Raw genomic sequence first — 18,201 nt, forward strand, 5'->3', positions numbered from 1 at the left:
TAGACTTGAACCTCACTTCTTTATTATAGGTAATAGTTTAGTATCTACTGAAGATGGCCACAATTTTCTCATTATGTTTTGGTTTGTAGCTGCCAACACCTGCAAAGATAAAAACCATGATGTTGAAAAGTAAATCATACTCCGTACATTAGAGATAATTGTAAGTCTTAATATGTGTAGATGTTTGAAAACCAGTATTACATTAGATATATGCAGATACTCTGCTGCCTTGCACACCTGGCCACAGCCACTCATGATGATGAAAAATAATATGCATACAGTAATATCACAATACAACTCCACTCTTTCGTAGTTGCTTCCTGATACTAGATGCGAACGTAGGATTTGAGTCATGAAGGACATTTGCTCAATTGCCCTGAACTTCCCCCGCAAAGGATGCCTAAGCTGCAGCTGCCATGTAAGCCCCCAAAAGATAGAGCTGCTTTAGAGAGTAGAAAACAAATTATATATTCACATTTCCAAGTGCACTAAATAGGTAAAATCTGTATATTTATTTCCTCTGTACACCTTGCCCTTTGGGAATTGTGCATTTGAGTAGGCTCTCAATTAATTGCAGCACTTGGAAATCTTGTCTGGGGTCAAAAGCTAAGTAGAGACAAAGCTGATTAGTTTCTGGATAGGCTATTTCTAGGTCATGCCAGTACTGTAGTATAAATTAGGAAGTTGAAAGCTTATTCCAGGAGAGGGCAAAGACGTATAATTTCAGTGTTTCACTGAGAAAACTACCTAGATATATCTATAAAATAATGAGGAGTTGAGCTTGACTTGAAGACTATGCCATTTGAACAGGCATCAAACTATTTTTTGGGCTTGTTGATTATTATTGTCCTATAGCTGCACATTCACTAATAAGTTAATCATAATTAAGATATGTGATAAAGGCCGCAAATATCTGGAGGAACTATGTTGTATCTTTCAGCACTTTCCTTCATCGCAAGAAAATGTACCTTGTTCAAGGGGTGTTTTGCCACTGAGGAACTGCCAGTAAGTCTTTTTATTGGTGCTGCCTTGGACGCCATTGATAGAGGTGACCATGGGGCCCCAAGAAGTCTCCTCTGTTTGAAAGCTGCAAGATGCCAAATTCATTAAAAATGTAACAAGAAGGAAGGATGAATACGAAAATGGTGAATTATATCGTAGTAATTTAAATTCAAATACATGCACAAGAAATCTTAAAAGCAAATTAATTTCAAAAATTAATAAAATAAGAAAAACTGAATGAAAAAAAGATCAGGCATATTATAGGTGAAAATATTTAGAATCTATAATGAATCTACCAGGAGTCTATTTACCTGAATTCATTTGCATTAAGTTGTTTAGCTGCTTCCAAGACAGCAAGCAGTACAGAACCCTTTGGCACTTTCACAGTTGTGGAATACTCGAAATAAGGTTGTGTTAGCTTATTGATTATAGTATAATGCACCGTTACTGCAAAGAAACAGAAGAGAAGGCAGGCGAAATAACTCATTACACCCTTAGCATCCAATGCCAATCCTAGGCCTGAACAGTTTTGATAAGGGATAGCCAGTAACATGAGCTGAGACTTGGAAGCACAAATTGGCATCTATCTGAAGATGCTTAAAATGTGACTATTGCTAGCAGCTGCAGTTGATTTTCATCATTATGGGCTATCCATTCAGCAAAAGTTGCAAATCCATAACAGTGAATTAAATGGATCATTCAAAAATAGACAATCCTCAGCCCCACAACACCTTTTTTGGTGGGCGGGGCGGGGGAGGATTCGGGAATTAAGTGCAAGTTAGAATCAAGCTATGTGAAAGTAGCATAACTTTGGTAACATCACTTTGTGGATTGTGTGATTATTCCCAATGTCATTGGACACTAAATGGCATGACTGTGTCCCCTTATTTTCATCTCCAGCCTCCATCATTTCCTTTCTTTCAGCATAATTCTGGTGTCTCCAAGATAATCAATAACAGCAAAACTGTACGTGTAGTGATGGGGAATGTGGACCAGAGGTGGTATTCAGCAGGTTCTGACCTGTTCTGGAGACAACCGGTAATGGAAATTTTGAATAGTTCAGAGAACCGGGAAATACCACCTCTGACCGGAGATTTTACAATATCCTCCCCCTGCCACACCCACCAAACCACACCCACAGAACCGGTAGTAAAAAAATTTAAATCCCACCACTGATGTGAACCTATAATACAGAACTCATGACTATCTCACTAGCCAAACCTGCTGTTTTTTCTCCTTGAGAGAACAAGGGAAGTGCCAGAGGAGTTTCTTTCCACTGAAGAAGCTGCCTTACCAGTTTCGGAGCTGCAGGTGAGACCCCTGACATCCAAATACGTTTTGCCCACCAGAGAAGGTAGGATCTGAGAAGCAGCAGCTGGAGTGCTAAAGGCTCCCTCGGTGATCTTACTCAGCACTTCATTCAGGGTCTTTGGGCAATTCCATGCATTAGCAGAGTAGAACTCAGAAGTAACACTGAGAGCCTGGAAATCAGTGAGTGAGAGAGAGAGAAGAGAGAGAGAGAGAGAGAGAGAGAGATGCTCAGTAAGATTCAAAGGGATAAAGACCAGATTGCTGGATTTTCATCCCTCCCAAATAAAAGGTCAGATGTACCTGCATTGCAAGGCCAGTGCTATAGACATTTCCAAGGAGGCCATTAGACTGCTGTTCATTAAGGATTTGCTTTGTGATGTGGATTAAGGCTGCTCTAACAATTCCTGTAATTTTGCTCTGTTGAGGTGAGATCTTTCCTTCATACACACAGAAGAGTCCCAGATTTGCTACGGCAGCAGTATCTGTGAATTACATCAGACAAGGGATTGAGCAGTGAGGAGAAAGTCAGGAGTATTTGCCAATCTAGGAAGAGTCATGGTTCTCTTTGGTATAAAAGTGCTGGACAATAGTAGATATCTGAGATTAGCAGGCCAAATTGGAAAAGGCCGTTTATTACAAGGTCCAGCCTGTTTGCCAGGATCATTACAGGGTAACATTGAAAGTGCTATCCTGAGGTACTAGGAAGCTCAGAATAAAAAGGTAATTTAAAATCATATTCAAAATCATACATGTGTTTGTATCTCTGTGAAGCATTATCTTACCTACAGAGAAACGACCATCGAAGTGGAAACTGTTATTCAGGGCTGCCTTAGCCAGGGTGGTGGCAGGATTCTCTAATTCTGGACTTTTTTCTACACACAGAGCCAAAGTATCTAGAGCCAATTGGTAGTAGGTTGTCTTGGGAGTCCCAGTAGTATCTGAAAAGTAAGCATGTTTATCAGTTACTTCCTGTGTGGTCACAGAAGATATCTACCCTCCGTCTATAACTGGAGGTTGAGTTCAAAATGAGGCAGAAATGGAAAACAGTAATATTGAAGAAGGAATGATCTGAAATCACAAACCAGCTGTACTTCTGTGGGATCCCCATCGAATTGATAACCATAATGGTGCAGGATTCTAAATCACAAAAAAATAATCTTTTATCAACTAGCATTTTCCAGATCTGTTCCAAATCAATTTCCGAATTCCCCAGCTGGCATCAAAACTGAAGTCTACTCATCTGGAAGATCTCCATTAAGCTAGTGCATGGGATGATTGGGTTCGTAGCTGCAGATTTTCCCCTCTAACTTGGAAGCCAAGTTAGATTCAAATGCAGGGGAAATGATGAGAAAGGGCAGAAAATGAAGTCCATTCTCCCGCTGCATGAGAGTTTATAATGCTATAGGGAGAATATCTCAAAAGAGCTATAAACCTCTCCTAGGCATAATTTATAATACTACCTACCCACAATATGGATAGTCTTCAACTTAAAATCATTTGTTTGGCAACTGTTCAAAATTACAATGCTATTGAATAAAGTGATGACTGGTCTTCACATTTATGACTGTCATAGCATCTATACAGTCATGTGATCCAAATTCATGGCTTTGGCCACCAATATGCATTTACAATAGTGGCAGAGTCCTGGGGTCACGTGATTGCTATTTGCAACCTTCCCAGCCAGCTTTTGAGAAGCAAAGTCAATGGGGGAAAATCAGATTACCTTAATGTTTACATGAGTCACATAACAACTGCAGTAATTTGCTTAGCAGCCATGGCAAAAAAGGTTGTAAAATCAGGCATGACTCACTTAGCAACTATCTTGCTTATTAATGGAAATTCTAGTTTCAATTATGGTCATATGTCAAGGAATACTTGTACTGATTGTTGGAAATTTAGGATGCAGAGATGAATATCAGATTGCTAAACTAGATTTTGTACTTTATGAATTCTGCTCTATCTTGCACAGAACATGTTTTCAGCCTGAACTAAGACAAATCTTCCCCATAAGTTCATCGGTGCAACATCACCTTTCAGAGATCTCACAAAGATTTTGCTGTTTTCATGTACAATGTTGATTGGCAGAAAATGTGCTGCATGGGAAAGTTTAGCTATAGTAGCAGGTCTTTTGGTTTTAATATTTTTATTGTAGGTATTTTTGTGGACAGCTGTGCAGAATTTGGTTTATGATGGGTGGCTATATAAAAGTTTTGACTAAATAAATGCATGATACAAAGCCATTCTCAATCATCATCACCACTCTGGATCAATTTTGCAGCTGTTATAAAAGTCCTAAAAGAATAGGAAAGTATGAATGCAAAATAGGGATCAGAATTAATAGCAGGATTGGTATTCTACCACCAACAGATTGATTCAGCTGTCATCTGCATTGTGAAATAGGGATAAAAGATGTACAAACATTTTAAGTTGTACCAGTCTTTCAAATGTAAAAAAGAAAAGGTTACTCGCAACTGAGACAAAGAACAGGCACTGCTAACATGGCTAAGAGAGCAATTCTAATAGACTGTGAATTGGGCATTTCAATTCAACTGAATACCATCCTTGAAGGCGATGATGTGGGAGAGCACAGACAGTCAAGGAGCCATGCATTAATCATTCCTTTTTTGTTATCTGAATGAAAGGCAGGAATCTAATGCCCATTTGTGTCCTTACGGATATGCTCAATCTCTTCCTTTGTTTTTTCCTCAAGGACTTGGACCAGGTTGACATGTTTTTCTGGCGTGGTGACATCAGCAGGATTCTGACAGGCGGACCGAAGAGCTAGAACATAAAGGGCCACTTTGCCAGAGGTCATCTCTGCAAGAAGGGATGAGAGAGGACAAAGATTGAGTAAGCAATGCTTCGAAAGCAATAAAGAACCCTTTCCCATCCCAGCTGGAAGTCTAGACTGCAGCCCAAAACATCTGGGAGAGCTGCTTTAAAATTGGAGTTATACAATAACTGGAATCAGACTTGTGAAGGCTTATCTGCTGGTTCTCAAGGGAATGCAGCCAGTTGGATGAGATTCTTGTAATATAGGTGATCAACAATTAAAAAAACAAACAAACCTGTTTTGACCTATTCATGAAATTGTGGGAAATATTTAGCCAAGTTTGCCAAGTGTGGACCTATGATCATAATGAAAACTTTGTCTTGTACAGGTAATCCTTGAGTTACGAATGTAATAGAGCCTGCCAATTACATTCGCAATCTGAGGATTTGTTAATTGGATCACATTAAATGAATGTGACCCCTCCCTGCTTTCCCCAATGCATTTGTTCATCAAATGCACAGATTAAGTGTGCACAAGATATTTCAGGGTGGGAAAGACCATGGGGGACCTGCTTCCAGACACCCAAGGCCTCCTCCCACCCACTGCGATAGCTCGTGCTCCACTTACAATCCCTTGGGGTCCCCATAGTTGCTTCCCCCACCCTGTCTTCCCCGCTGGGTCTCCACAGGCACTGGACCTGTGGAGACTCACCTTTCAAAGATGTCCAGAGTTCCAGAACAGACTGACTGCTCCTTCTCACTCATCAAATGAGCTGTCTGTCTCCTCTCCTCTTGTGGGGTTTGCACAGCAGTGAGGTTTCTTTGCAGAGGCAGAGCGGGATGAGTGCACCCTGCTCAGTTTGGCTGTCTCACCAAGGTTGCATGCACAGGACACCAGATCCACTTTTGGAACATTGGGCAGCCTTGGTGAGTCTGAAGGAGTGTGATCTCATGCTCCTCCAGGCTTCCGTCCTCTGCACCAAAAGCTTTTGCAAAGGATTGAAGACCTGGAGGAGTGTAAGATTGTGCCACTGAAGGCCCCCTTGCAAAAGCTTTTGGTGCAGAGGACAGAGACCTGAAGGAGCATGAAATCTCACCCCCGAAGGCTTCCATTCTCCCAGTGGGATATGATAGCAGATCCAATGACTAGTAGGTCCTTTGGGGGGGGAAATAGGCAGGGGGAATATTGCAGTGTCTCTGTGGTTGGTCGTAAGAATGAATGACTGCCGCGGTGCTGCAACATTTGTAATTTCGGGACTGTACCATAAATACTTTTGGGGCTGGTGTCATAACCGTTAAGTGACCTGTTATAACTTGAGGACTACTTGTCATGTGCTACCTATTATATTACCAAGAAAAAGTGGCCATTCTAGAAATAGAATTGGACTTACTTAAGTTTTAATTAAGCTTGGGAGATACGTCATAGTCAAACCTAGGAGGTACTTGTAAAAACAAAATAAATCATAAAGCTTCATGGTATTTTTCATTATCTCTTTGGCTTAATGAGTTACCCACAGTTTTCAAAAGTGACACATGGAAAACTATTTCTGTTAGAGTTTGCAGCAATCCAACCAGCACACAAGTAAATAATTCAGCAGGATTCATTTAAGAAAACACTTGATGCATGTATACAATACCATGTGGCAGAAGTCAGAACCAGAAGAATCCAGAAGTCATAATCACAGAAGCAATATAAACACAGAAGCAAAGATCCAAGGACAAACTAACTCTTATATACAGACCAGTAATCCTAAGCCATCCCAGTCTCCAACTCTGGCTGACAACAAGTGCTGTTTCTTAGTCACCAAACAGTTCCCATTGGCTGACCTATTACCATGTCTATTCCAATTCATGAGCTCTTATACATTGACAATTTCCATGTTTCCCTCTTTATAAAATGTATCAAAATAAAGATATGAACTGGTTCAAAGTGGTTATAGAAACAATAAAGTAATTTATGTAAAAACTTCTCATTTCAATATCATACCTGTTCCAGCTGTTTCTTTTATCTGCCTCACCAATTGTGTTATCACACTAAGGTTGTGGTCTTCAGCCAAGTTCAAAGCAATCAGGACACTGGGATCAGGTGTACTCTGCAGACTGGCCCAATTTTCCAGTTGAGTCTGGAGGCCTCTAACCAACCATTGCCGATCACTTGGGACATCTGGAACAAAGACCAAAGAGGTTTACCAAGAACAGCACCTGTTCCTAGAGCACTCTGATGTAGCTTGTCAACAGAAGTAGAGTTCAGTCAAAGAAATTGTCTCTATTATATTTTTCTTCTGCATTGGTAGAGCTTGGGGCTCTTACTAGTGGTGGGATTCAATTTTTTTTACTACTGGTTCTGTGGGTGTGACTTGATGGACGTGGCTTGGCTTGGTGGGAGTGGGTTGGTGGGTGTGGCAGGGGAAGGATACTGCAAAATCCCATTCCCTCCCCACCCCACTAACCTGCTTTCCAGCTCTGTTCTCCTTTGCAGGGCAACAAAAGAAGACCCAGCTAATCAGCTGGGATTCGGGAGGCAGTGAATAGATTGGGGGGGGGGGTGTCCAGTCAGAGGTGGTATTTGCTGGTTCTCCAAACTACTCAAAATTTCCGCTACCGGTTCTCCAGAACTGGTCAGAACCTGCTGAATACTACCTCTGGCTCTTACTCCTTTTTTTGCCCACTAACATTTTTTGTTCACTATCGAGTTCTGTAATTATAATAAGAATAACTTCAAATAATTTGTATATATCATGCAAGATCCATACAACCAAGTTGTTATCACGTAGGCAGACTTGTTATTCATAAAGATATCCAGACCTATGTGAATTTATCTGCTTTTGGGGAAAAAACATTGCACATGAACTTTATCACTCACTGTGAGCAAAAAAAAAAAAAGCTGTTTAATTATTCGTGTACATTTAAGATTTTTTTCACTTTTGTTTCTTTCTGTACTTCCTTTTTTATTGAGGCTATATACAATTCTCTGAGCCTCATCTTTAGCTATGAATGTGGATATTTTGATTGGATTCTAGCCAAAATTGCCATCCCACATACCTTCATGCAAGATTTTGTCACAGTTAACTCAATCAAACCTATTTCTCTCTTGCTCTATTTAAGGTGAACTGACTTACTGAAATCAATTGAAGAATATAGTACATACAACTTTAAGCGCCATTATTTTCAGTAGGAATACAGATCAAGTGAGTTAACTAAATTAATCCAGTTCAATACACATGAAGTGTTTTTGCTCAATGATACACTTGGCACTAAGTTTTGAGCTTTTGTATATCATTTTCTGATGGGGTACTTTCCTATTCTCGATGTCTTCTACGGACTTACTGTGATGTATGAAAACAGGCAGATAGCAAGTGAAGTTATAGTAATAGATCAGCAGGTGGGGTGACTTAGATAGGCTGCTGGACATAATCTCTAAACAGCTGCTTCCTCAAGTTCCTTTAGTCACTTCTTATATTCTTTGATATAAGGACAATGGGACCTGTCTTTCCCATTGGCACTCATTGGTGTGCAATTCATATCATATGAACACAGACATTTGGAAGGCTACTAGGTTAGGGAAGGTTGCACTACAAATTTATTACATTTCAGATGATATCAATAGCACATAAGGAGATAAACCATTTCTGCATTGTAATACTTTATTTTTCTACATGTAGGAAGTGATTATTCAGCTCTATGCTTCTGTACTTTTTAAATTCATGTTTTATTTTCAGTTTTCCTTTCACATCATACATATTTTGTGGACAGTGTGTATTGACTGGGTCAATAATACACTCTGTGCATCTGTACTGAAAACTATTTGTGTATTCAGAAAGCTAATGTGTGTGCTGGCTTGGAATTTTAGCTCTGCTGTTCAATCAGATGGGGATCATTAGAAAGCTTCCTCACCCGTCTTGCTTTTATTAAACATGAGAAGATTTAGGTAGGGCATAGCTTTTCGGCTTCATCATTAATGAGGTATGGAGAATAGAAACTGGCAGTCATGATGGCTCAAGTTCACAGTTTAGTTCCAAAACTATTTCATGAAGGAAAGTTGATCCAGTCTAAACACCCGCTATGCATTAATATTTCATTCAGCACACAAATATTTGAAATGTTTACATACATTATCTAGGGTTGTGCAAAGAGACGTTTTTCACAGTATGTTAGTGCAAACGAAGCACTTCCTTTCAAATTGTTAAAACAATCATGTTCTTGGCAAAGCTCAAAAAGTTGCAAAAGTTTATTCTAGTTGTCTTATGTGCAGACACTTTTGGTGAATCTGTCAGTGAAGTAATGTCACTGCGTGAGCATATGGAGGCTCCCAGTGATAGCCTTTGAAACAGTTACATGTGCCTTTGAAAGGATATAACTGCAGAGATAGGCTTTCGACTGTGTCACTTAAATATAAGGCAAACCCTGCCCCTATTTGATCACCGTGACCCACCCATTTGAAGATCTCCAAATATGTTGGACTAAGACTCCTTCAGTCAAGTTATTGACTGACTCCTATATTATCCTTCAGTCAAGTTATTCATCAAGTTAGGGAGAAGCATCAGACTAAGAAGGGCTAATGCAAGAGGAAGATTAACTTGAAATACTTACAGCAAGTTCCTGAAGAACTGGAAGCTGCATTAGTGACTGCGTAGAACACACACATGATAATAGTCAAGAGGAACATTTTGGGCTCAGATGTGAGCATACCCTTTCTTAGACCAAATCTTCCTTGATGTGGCAGAATATTGGAAGTCAAGGGTGAAAACCTGCTTGTCTTCCTTTATATAAACTGCTGGGACAGCTCTGTATCCTCCCTACCAACGTTTCACCTTCAAATAGTCACTTCATTTCTAGCACTGTTGACTTTCCTTTGTTTATCTCAGTTTCCTCAACTCTGGCTCTAAACAGGTCTGGCAAGGTGATGCCAAAGAACTAATCCTTTCAGGAAAATCAGTGGGTTGCATGTTAACAGGAGGAAGGCTACTTATGTAACTTGGCAAGATGTTGCATACCATCTGTGAGAGAACAGCCACTTGCTTAACAAGCATTTGTTGAGTCACATAGGTTAATGGCTAGAATGTGATAATTTTCATGGAAGAAAAGTTGTGTTGAGAAAGTTGTGAACTTCCTACCTTTCTTGCCCAGGAAAAATATTATGTTACTAGGCTACTCTAGAGAAATAGAAGATGGCAACAGAGCATCTCCTAGGCCTTTCGCCACCACCGTTATGTCACAGTATATGCCAAAACTTTGCTCTTAAAAACATACTATTGCTATAAATGACCCTACATTCAGAAATAAGGCTGTTCAATTTTTTTAAAAAAATACTAATGTAGAACCATGTGGAAAAACTCAATGTGACAATAATTATTATAGCAATGCCATGCAGGTACTAGAAGCTCTTCAGAAATGAGTGATCAAGGCAGGCCTCAATTGCAGAAATGCATCCTACTCTTCTTGAGCTTACCTCTCTGGAGGATCAAGGGCTTTTCCTTAAGTGTCAAAGCTTAAACGGAGCTTTTGGGACAATTCCTCTGATTACTAAATAAGGGACCCGCACTGTGTATGTATTTACAGTTACTATAATTCTGCTGATATTGTTTGGATTCTGATATGGAGTTTTACTTTATTTTTCAAGTCTCACACCTTAACCATGAAAGCCAAGTGGGTGACTTTGGGCCAGTCACTCTCTTTTAGCCCAACCCACCTCACCGGGCTTTTGTTGTGAGGAAAATAGGAAGAAGAAGGTGTGTTGGTTATTTTTGCTGCCTTAAGTTATTTGTAAAAATAATAAGTAGCAAGAAGCAATACCACTTATATCACCCCATAGTGTTTAGAGACCTCTCTAAGTGGTTTACAGAGTTTGCATATTGCCCCCAATCATCTGGGTCCTCATTTTACCAACCTCAGAAGGATGAAATGCTGAATCAACCTTGAGCCAGTCAGGATCCAATTTCTGGCAGTGAGCAGAGTTAGTCTGTAATACTGCATTCTAACCACTGCACCACCATGGCAGGATAGAAATAAATTAATTTTAAAAACATTTTTTTTTTTATCCAACAAGTACAAGGTATAAAAAGCTACATTCATTTGATGCTAAGAAGGAGCTGTGAACCTCCAATATCACCTTTTTTACAGCCACAAATGATGTGTAGTTTTGAGCAAACCACTATCATTCCTTTTACTCATGAAGTCTCAGGCTTTTATGGATTGTTCTGCCTTAAGAAAGTTCAAAACATTCTCAAAGGTCCATCTCATCCTGGGCACCCTTTTTTTTTAACTATTATCATCTGGCAGATGGACAGGATAATAAAAACAAGGACAAATAGGCTGAAAAACAGCTTCTATCCCAGGCCAGTAGCTCTCCTGAATTCTACTGCAATATCAGGGGTTTTCAATTCAATGTATAGAATGTGAAGAATGTGTGTTTGTGTTTATTTTCATAGTCATAATGTACACTGAAGATGGTATTTAATTTCATTGTACGAGGTAAAGTAAACTAAAATCAGAAGTGGTTTACTATAGGACTGTATAGCTAAAGTTTCTTGAGTGTTATGAATGAAGGCTAATGGAATTAATACAGTTATTTTATTAATAGTTGACATATCTATTGCACTTGTAAGAAAACATTGTATCAGTAGCATGTCTCATCTCTTGGAGAAATGGGGAAAATGTAACAATACTGTATACAAGAAGTAGGAAAATAGTTGATATTCCCTAACTGGGATCTAAGCAAGAATAGGTGCAGTGCCCTGTAGATTAGAATGAGGATGAATATGGAGATGGAGACAATTCAAACTGACAAAATTGATATGAGAAAAATCTAATTCAGTCACTTAACCCAATTGCTGTATTAAAAATCCAACTTTTAATCATCCAATTTGTAGGAACTTGGAAGTTTTTCAGTGCATGGAGATAAACTTTAGTCTCTATGAATTGCTGCTGAGTCTCAGCAAAAGATCAAGGAAATGGTGTTGCGTAAGACAGAGCTGTATGAATGACCAGGTGAGCAATGAGTTTTGGAGGACTGATTAATCTGAATTCTTTTTGAGGATTTATTTCCAAAACATTTCTCTGAATGGAGAAATTAGTATAATTACCACTGAGGCAATCTGTCTTAAGACACAACTAAGGAACAATTGAGAACCATTATTTCCTTGTCAATGACTCATAAATCAAGTCATTGCCAGAAACTGAACCTGGACAATGATAGTGGAGATAACTCATTTTTCTTACCCACTAAGAATCTGGTTGTATAGATAGTTGTACATAGACCCGTACTGAATTGAGAAGAGATAATAAAAAACTTGATAAGAAATGGTATGCCAATAAGGGTTTCCTAAGAATCTGATGTAAAATAAAGATCAGTTACAATAAACCTGTTATTAAATTCTGTGTACCCATATAGTTGAATTAATAAACTCTTTTATCGTGGAAGGAGATTATGTTCTTCCTTCCAAGGAAATTAATGTTGAGTACCCGCTAACATTCCTGAAATTTATCACCCCTTAAAAGTGGGATACAGGCAGCTAACAGTAGGAATGCAAAGATTTTGATAAAGAAGCTAGTGAAGCATAAATTACCACAGCAGATTTTTTGTATAGAAGAAAATGTATTTTGTTTTCTAAGAGCACCTCTTGAAATAAAGGAAATAAGGACCTAAGGAACCAGGTATCCAAATGGCCCATCCAGTTTTTCCTACTTACCACACCCAAGACAGTGTTGTCCTTGGCTGAGAAGCAGGAGCAGGAATCCTACCAGAGCTCTCACCATCATGCAGGGCTATCATGCAATGTGGCAAGCACAGAGAAGTATTGCTGTGATTGAAAAGCAGAGGCAGAGGGCTCCTCCCTTGTCCTCTTGCTTTCCCGTAACAAAGCAAGAGATATTGAGTAATTGCTCCTAATGTGGACATGTCCTTCAAGACATGTAGGCCGACATGAGTGTGATTGTAAGGCTGGACTTCAGTATGCCTGGAAGCAGTGGTGTATTCGTCATTAAGCACTTACTTAGGGCACCATGCCCAAAGGGAGCACCACAAAGTTGAGAAAGAAAAAAAACCAACCAATGAAGATTTGTAAAAAAGGACGGGGGCACCAAGATTTGTCAGTGCTTAGGGCACCAGTGAGCCTTAATCTGCCACTGCCTGGAAGGTGGGTGCTGAGTACCACTGAAAGATGATTCCCAGAGAGTCCTGTTTAACAATAAAACAAGGTTCAACTAAAACCACCGGATGAGCCAAATTCTTATCTTGCCTGGCTTTTAAGTTCTGTAGTCAAAGATCAGGGGAGAAAGAAGAGAAGGATGGCAATGGGGCATCAGCAGGCAGTGAATGACGCCTTTACCTCACCTTCTTTGGAATATCTGAAGTCATGATTAATAGCATGTTTCTCACTATTAAAAAGGAAAACAAGTAGTCTTCAACTTACAACCACAATGGAGCCCGAAATTTATGCTGCTAAGTGAGAAATTTGTTAAGTGGGTTTTGCCCCATTTTACGACTTTTCTTGCCACATTTGTTAAGTGAATCACTGCAGTTGTTAATAACACAACAGCTGTTAAGTTTATCTGGTTTCTCCATTGACTTTGCTTGTCAGAAGGTCAAAAAAGATGATCACATAACACTGGTGCAGTGGTGGGATTCAATTTTTTTTATTACCGGTTCTGTGGGCGTGGCTTGGTGGGCGTGGCAGGGGAAGGATACTGTAAAATCTCCAGTCAGAGGTGGTATTTGCCGATTCTCCGAACTACTCAAAATTTCCATTACCGGTTTTCCAGAACTGGTCAGAAACTGCTGAATACCACCCAGAGGTATCCCCATGGTCACATGATCAAAATTCAAAAAGGCAACAGGCCTGTATTTATGCTGGTTGCAGAGTCCCAAGGTCATGTGATCAGAGATGGTATTCAGCAGGTTCTGACCAGTTCTGGAGAACCGGTAGCAGAAATTTTGACTAGTTCGGAGATCTGATGTGAACTTCTCTTGGTAAGCTATTTCTCATTGCATATCTTGTAAAGACTCAAAAAACCTCATCTATTCCATCCATCATCTTCTCTTTGGTTATTTCCAGAGCTTCAGCCAAGATTTCTATCATTATCTCAGCTACGTTTTGTCCCTTTTCTTCCTTTATGTTTTGGAATCTGAGATAAAATTCTGATCTGTCCATCTCTCATCTCAGCATCCCACTTTTATCTTGTTCAACCACAGTTAATCTGCTATCAATATCTCCAATCTTTTATTTTTTTTGTTTATCTTCTTCAATTTTTTGGAATCTCTCATCATACTTCATCATCATTTGTTGAATGTTCTCCACCTTTTCATCAGTTTTTCCTGTTCTTTGTTCAATGTTCTCTGTTCTCTTTTCAATATTCTCTGTTCTTGTTTGTATATTTTGAATTCCTTGCATAATCATCTGCAGTGTCACCTTTTCCTGTTCTTTTTCTTGTTGTAACATCGTCTGTATTGAGTGTTGTCCTCCAGATGGTGAAGAGGAAGAAGTAGAAGTTGAAGAACCAGCCGCTGTTAGTTTCCTGTTTATTTCAGACAATTCAAAATCTTCAGGTTCTTCTAGACCTTAATCCACTCGTGAAATAACCAATTGTAATTCCAAGTAAAAATAATGGGAAAAAAGAAGCAAAATAAGGAAATGATGCATTTTTTTTCATTTTTCCTTTGTTACATTTTTTCATTTTTCACTTACTATACATTTTCCTTCTTTGACAGTGTATGTATCATAATTATCTTTGTGGATTAATCCCTTTTTGCCACTTTAAAAGAAATAAAACCAATAAAGTCTGCCAACTCTGATTATCTGTTTATCTGTTCCCAATACTTCCCTAGTCATACAGAATCATAGCACTGGAAGGGACCTTGGAGGTTTTCTAGTCCAACCCCCTGCCCAAGGCAGGAGTCCTTATACCTTTCCAGACAAATGGTTGCCTAATCTTTTCTTGAAAACTTCCAGCGATGGAGCACCTACAACTCTGGGAGGGAAGCTGTTCCACTGATTAATCATTCTCAATGTCAGGAAATTCCTCTTAATTGCCAGGTTGGCTCTCCCTCTGATGAATTTCCACCCATTGCTTTTTGTCCCGACCTCAGGTGCTATGAGAATAAATCAACATTTTGTTTTCCCCTGTGATGGTCCTTCAGGTACCAAAATCATTCACTACAGGTAGTTCTCGACTAACAACCATGTGTTTAGTGACCGTTCGAAGTTACAACAGCAATGGAAAAAGTGAATTCTGACTGATTTTTCACACTTATGACCATTGCAGTATCCCTATGGCAGTGGTGGCTAACCTTTTTGGGCTCCTGTGCCAAAAATTGCAAGCGTGCCAGCGCACCCACACTTGCATGCCATCACCCAGAATGCAATGCGTGCCCCCTTCTCCATGCCCCCTGCGCATGTGCTCGCAATCCCCCACCCCCTTACCTGCACTGCACTTCACAGCTGATTTTTGGGCTGGTTTGAGGCCTTTTTCGGCTTCCCAGAGGCTTGGAAAAAGCCTCTGCAAGGCTTCTCAGACTGAATTATAGGCCCATTTTGTCACTTCCAATATTACAGGAAATGACAAAACGGGCCTATAATTCAGACTGAGAAGCCTTGCAGAGGCTTTTTCCAAGCCTCTGGGAGGCCAAAAAAGGCCTCAAACCAACCGGGGGAAAAAAATCACCTGTGAGGCATGCACATGCGCAGTAAGGTAAGTTTGCCTGTGGCTCTCATGCCAGCACAAATGGCTCTGTGTGCCAATTGTGGCACGTGTGCCATAGGTTCGCCATCACGGCCCTATGGTCATTTGATCAAAATTTAGATGCTTGGCAACTGACTCATAAGTTATGACAGTTGCAGTGTCCTGGGGTCATGTGATCACCTTTTGCAACCTTCGGACGAGCAAAGTGAATGGGGAAGCCAGATACACTTAACAACCACGTTACTAACTTAACAACTGCAATGATTCGCTTAACAACTGAGGCAAGAAAGGTCGTAAAATGAGGCAAAACTCACTTAACAACAATCTTGCTTGGCAACAAGTATCAAACCCTGGTGTGCTAGTTGCCTTGGGGGCCCAAGGGGGAGGGGGTTACTGGTGGAGGTAATCAATAAGGTAAAATCCTTGCTGTCTGTCCCTTTGGTTCTATTCTTAAATATAGTCTTTAGAACTTGTGTTTAGGAGGCAAAACTTACTTAACAATTGTTTCACTTAGCAACAGACACTTTGGGTTCAATTGTGATCATAAGTCAAGAGCTACCTGTACTCAGGTAGGATAATGAATTAGAACAGGGTTCTTCAAACTTGACAGCTTTAAGACTTATGGACTTCAACTCCCAGAATTCCTCTTCCGGGCATGTTAGCTCAGGAATTCAGGGAGTTGAAGTCCACAAGCCTTAAACTTGCCACGTTTGAAGACCCTTAAATTAGAGGCTAAGATCTGTGCCTTCTCACTGGCAAATTTCAAAGATCAACAGAGTAAGAGAGTTAAAACTAGAACCCAATGTCCTTTTAAGTAAGTTACCCAGGAAAAAGGTTGTTTCAATTAATACCTCTGCACATATTACATACTAGTATGTAATTACATAGGAACCTGAGCTCAGGCAATCTCTCATGGGTGAGAGCATAGTGTTTACAGGCTGTTTTAGGCATATGTGGATGTGTCCCCCTCTGGTCCCTTTTTCTGTAGTCCATCTGCTCTTATTTCCCTATAAAGTTGGATAGAGATGTGCCATGCTGGTGGTCTACGAGACCATCATTAACACTATCATTTTACATTAAGACTGCCATTAACACTAGATTATTCTGGCAGTATTCTAAAGAAATGAATTCTTATTTGATGGCCCAATATTTAATGCCACACAACATTCTTAAAAGATGAACAAGTTGAAAATGCATGGACAATCATTTGAAAATAAATTAAATTGAATGTGTTATAAATGCTCCCATTTGTAGCTCTTTTATTCCTTATAACGCATAGTGAGCTTGATATAGCAATAACAATAATACTTAGATTATATACCTCTTCACAGTGCTTTACAGCCCTCTCTAAGCGGTTTGCAGAGTCAGCATATTGCCCCCAACAATCTGGGTCCTCATTTTACCCACCTTGGAAGGATGGAAGGCTGAGCTGGTGAGCTGGTGAAGCCAGTGAGCCAGTGAAACCTAAACTGCCAAACTGCTGGTAGCCTATGATCAGCAGAAGTACCTTGCAGTACTGCATTCTAATCACTGCTCCACCATGGTTTGTTTTAGCTATGGTCTCCTCAATAAGTAAACTGCTGGGTTTAAATATCACACTATCCAAAGTAATTATTAGTTCTGTCTATGAGTTTATTTACAATGTATTGTAACAACTTTCTGTATACTTCTATTGAGCATATTAGAATGCTGAATTCAGAATAGCTGCCATTTGGGATTAATAGAAACTAGAACTTGTAACCTTCAATAAACTTTGGTTACAAAGTCTTTTCCTGATTCCAAAATGTCTTAGTATTTGAACAACATGGTGGAATTGCTATTGACAAAGCATATTACACGAACTAACCACAAAACCAATACCACTTCTCATTTAGGTAAGGAAATAGCATATAGAGTTTCATTGGAAGAAGCCAAGGCACCTGAGTATTGCATGAGCTATAAATTAAGCCAATGAGAGGGCCCAGGACTTGGTTCTCACCTGAGAGAATTTTTGAGTAGTTGCCGTGAACAATGGAGAATCATCTAAGAATATGGGCTTTGTTGCTTTTAATCAGTGGTATTTCTACTCAGAACTCCTCAGGTAAATGCAGAGAGGGAATACAACTTGGAGAAATGAAAAGAAAAGGAAGAAAGATTAATTGATTGCTCCTTAACCAGCTATTGTAATTTGTTTTTGGTTTGTACTCAATCCAGAGAGGACCAGGCTTAAATGTTTTTTTTATTATCATAGGCTGTTTCCTGTTATTAAAGATCTGCCAAGATGCAAGTCTAATTACAAAACAATTTTTCATGAGGATTAATTAAAACTGATGTGTATTGCTTGATGTTAGGGAAGAGTTAGCTTTGTTCCTTTAATGTAGTCATAACACAAGCTACCCAGCTCACTAGACTAGTGAACCAGTGCTGGGAATGGGGAGAAAATATATTTATTAGAATATC

General features: G+C 39.6%; 2 protein-coding genes across 3 annotated transcripts in view; one reads left to right on the forward strand and one right to left on the reverse strand.

Moving 5' to 3' along the window:
* LOC113423818 (transcobalamin-1-like) lies at positions 1-12,929 on the reverse strand. 2 transcript variants are annotated; one of them, XM_087950565.1, is made up of 9 exons: positions 12,774-12,929; positions 7,073-7,249; positions 4,987-5,130; positions 3,096-3,251; positions 2,614-2,795; positions 2,297-2,483; positions 1,314-1,449; positions 969-1,087; positions 1-99 (listed from the first exon to the last, which is right to left on the reverse strand). In XM_087950565.1, exons 1-9 carry the CDS (start codon positions 12,841-12,843, stop codon positions 38-40), a joined length of 1,233 nt encoding a protein of 410 aa, XP_087806691.1. In that variant the 5' UTR covers positions 12,844-12,929; the 3' UTR covers positions 1-37. The 2 variants fall into 2 exon arrangements, with proteins under 2 accessions (XP_087806691.1, XP_087806690.1); XM_087950564.1 differs by lacking the exon at positions 12,774-12,929 and adding an exon at positions 9,676-9,895.
* Positions 8,196-18,201, forward strand: part of LOC113423825 (zona pellucida sperm-binding protein 3-like) — a 22,919-nt gene continuing 12,913 nt past the window's right edge. Inside the window, exon 1 of the mRNA XM_087950563.1 lies at positions 8,196-8,273. The gene's annotated coding sequence lies outside the window, so the exon portion shown is untranslated. The remainder of the gene's footprint in view (positions 8,274-18,201) is intronic.

Source organism: Notechis scutatus, chromosome 1 (assembly GCF_049901735.1).
Source record: "Notechis scutatus isolate UNSWTSFEM ecotype Mainland chromosome 1, rNotScu1.2, whole genome shotgun sequence".
NCBI classification, from domain to species: domain Eukaryota; kingdom Metazoa; phylum Chordata; class Lepidosauria; order Squamata; family Elapidae; genus Notechis; species Notechis scutatus.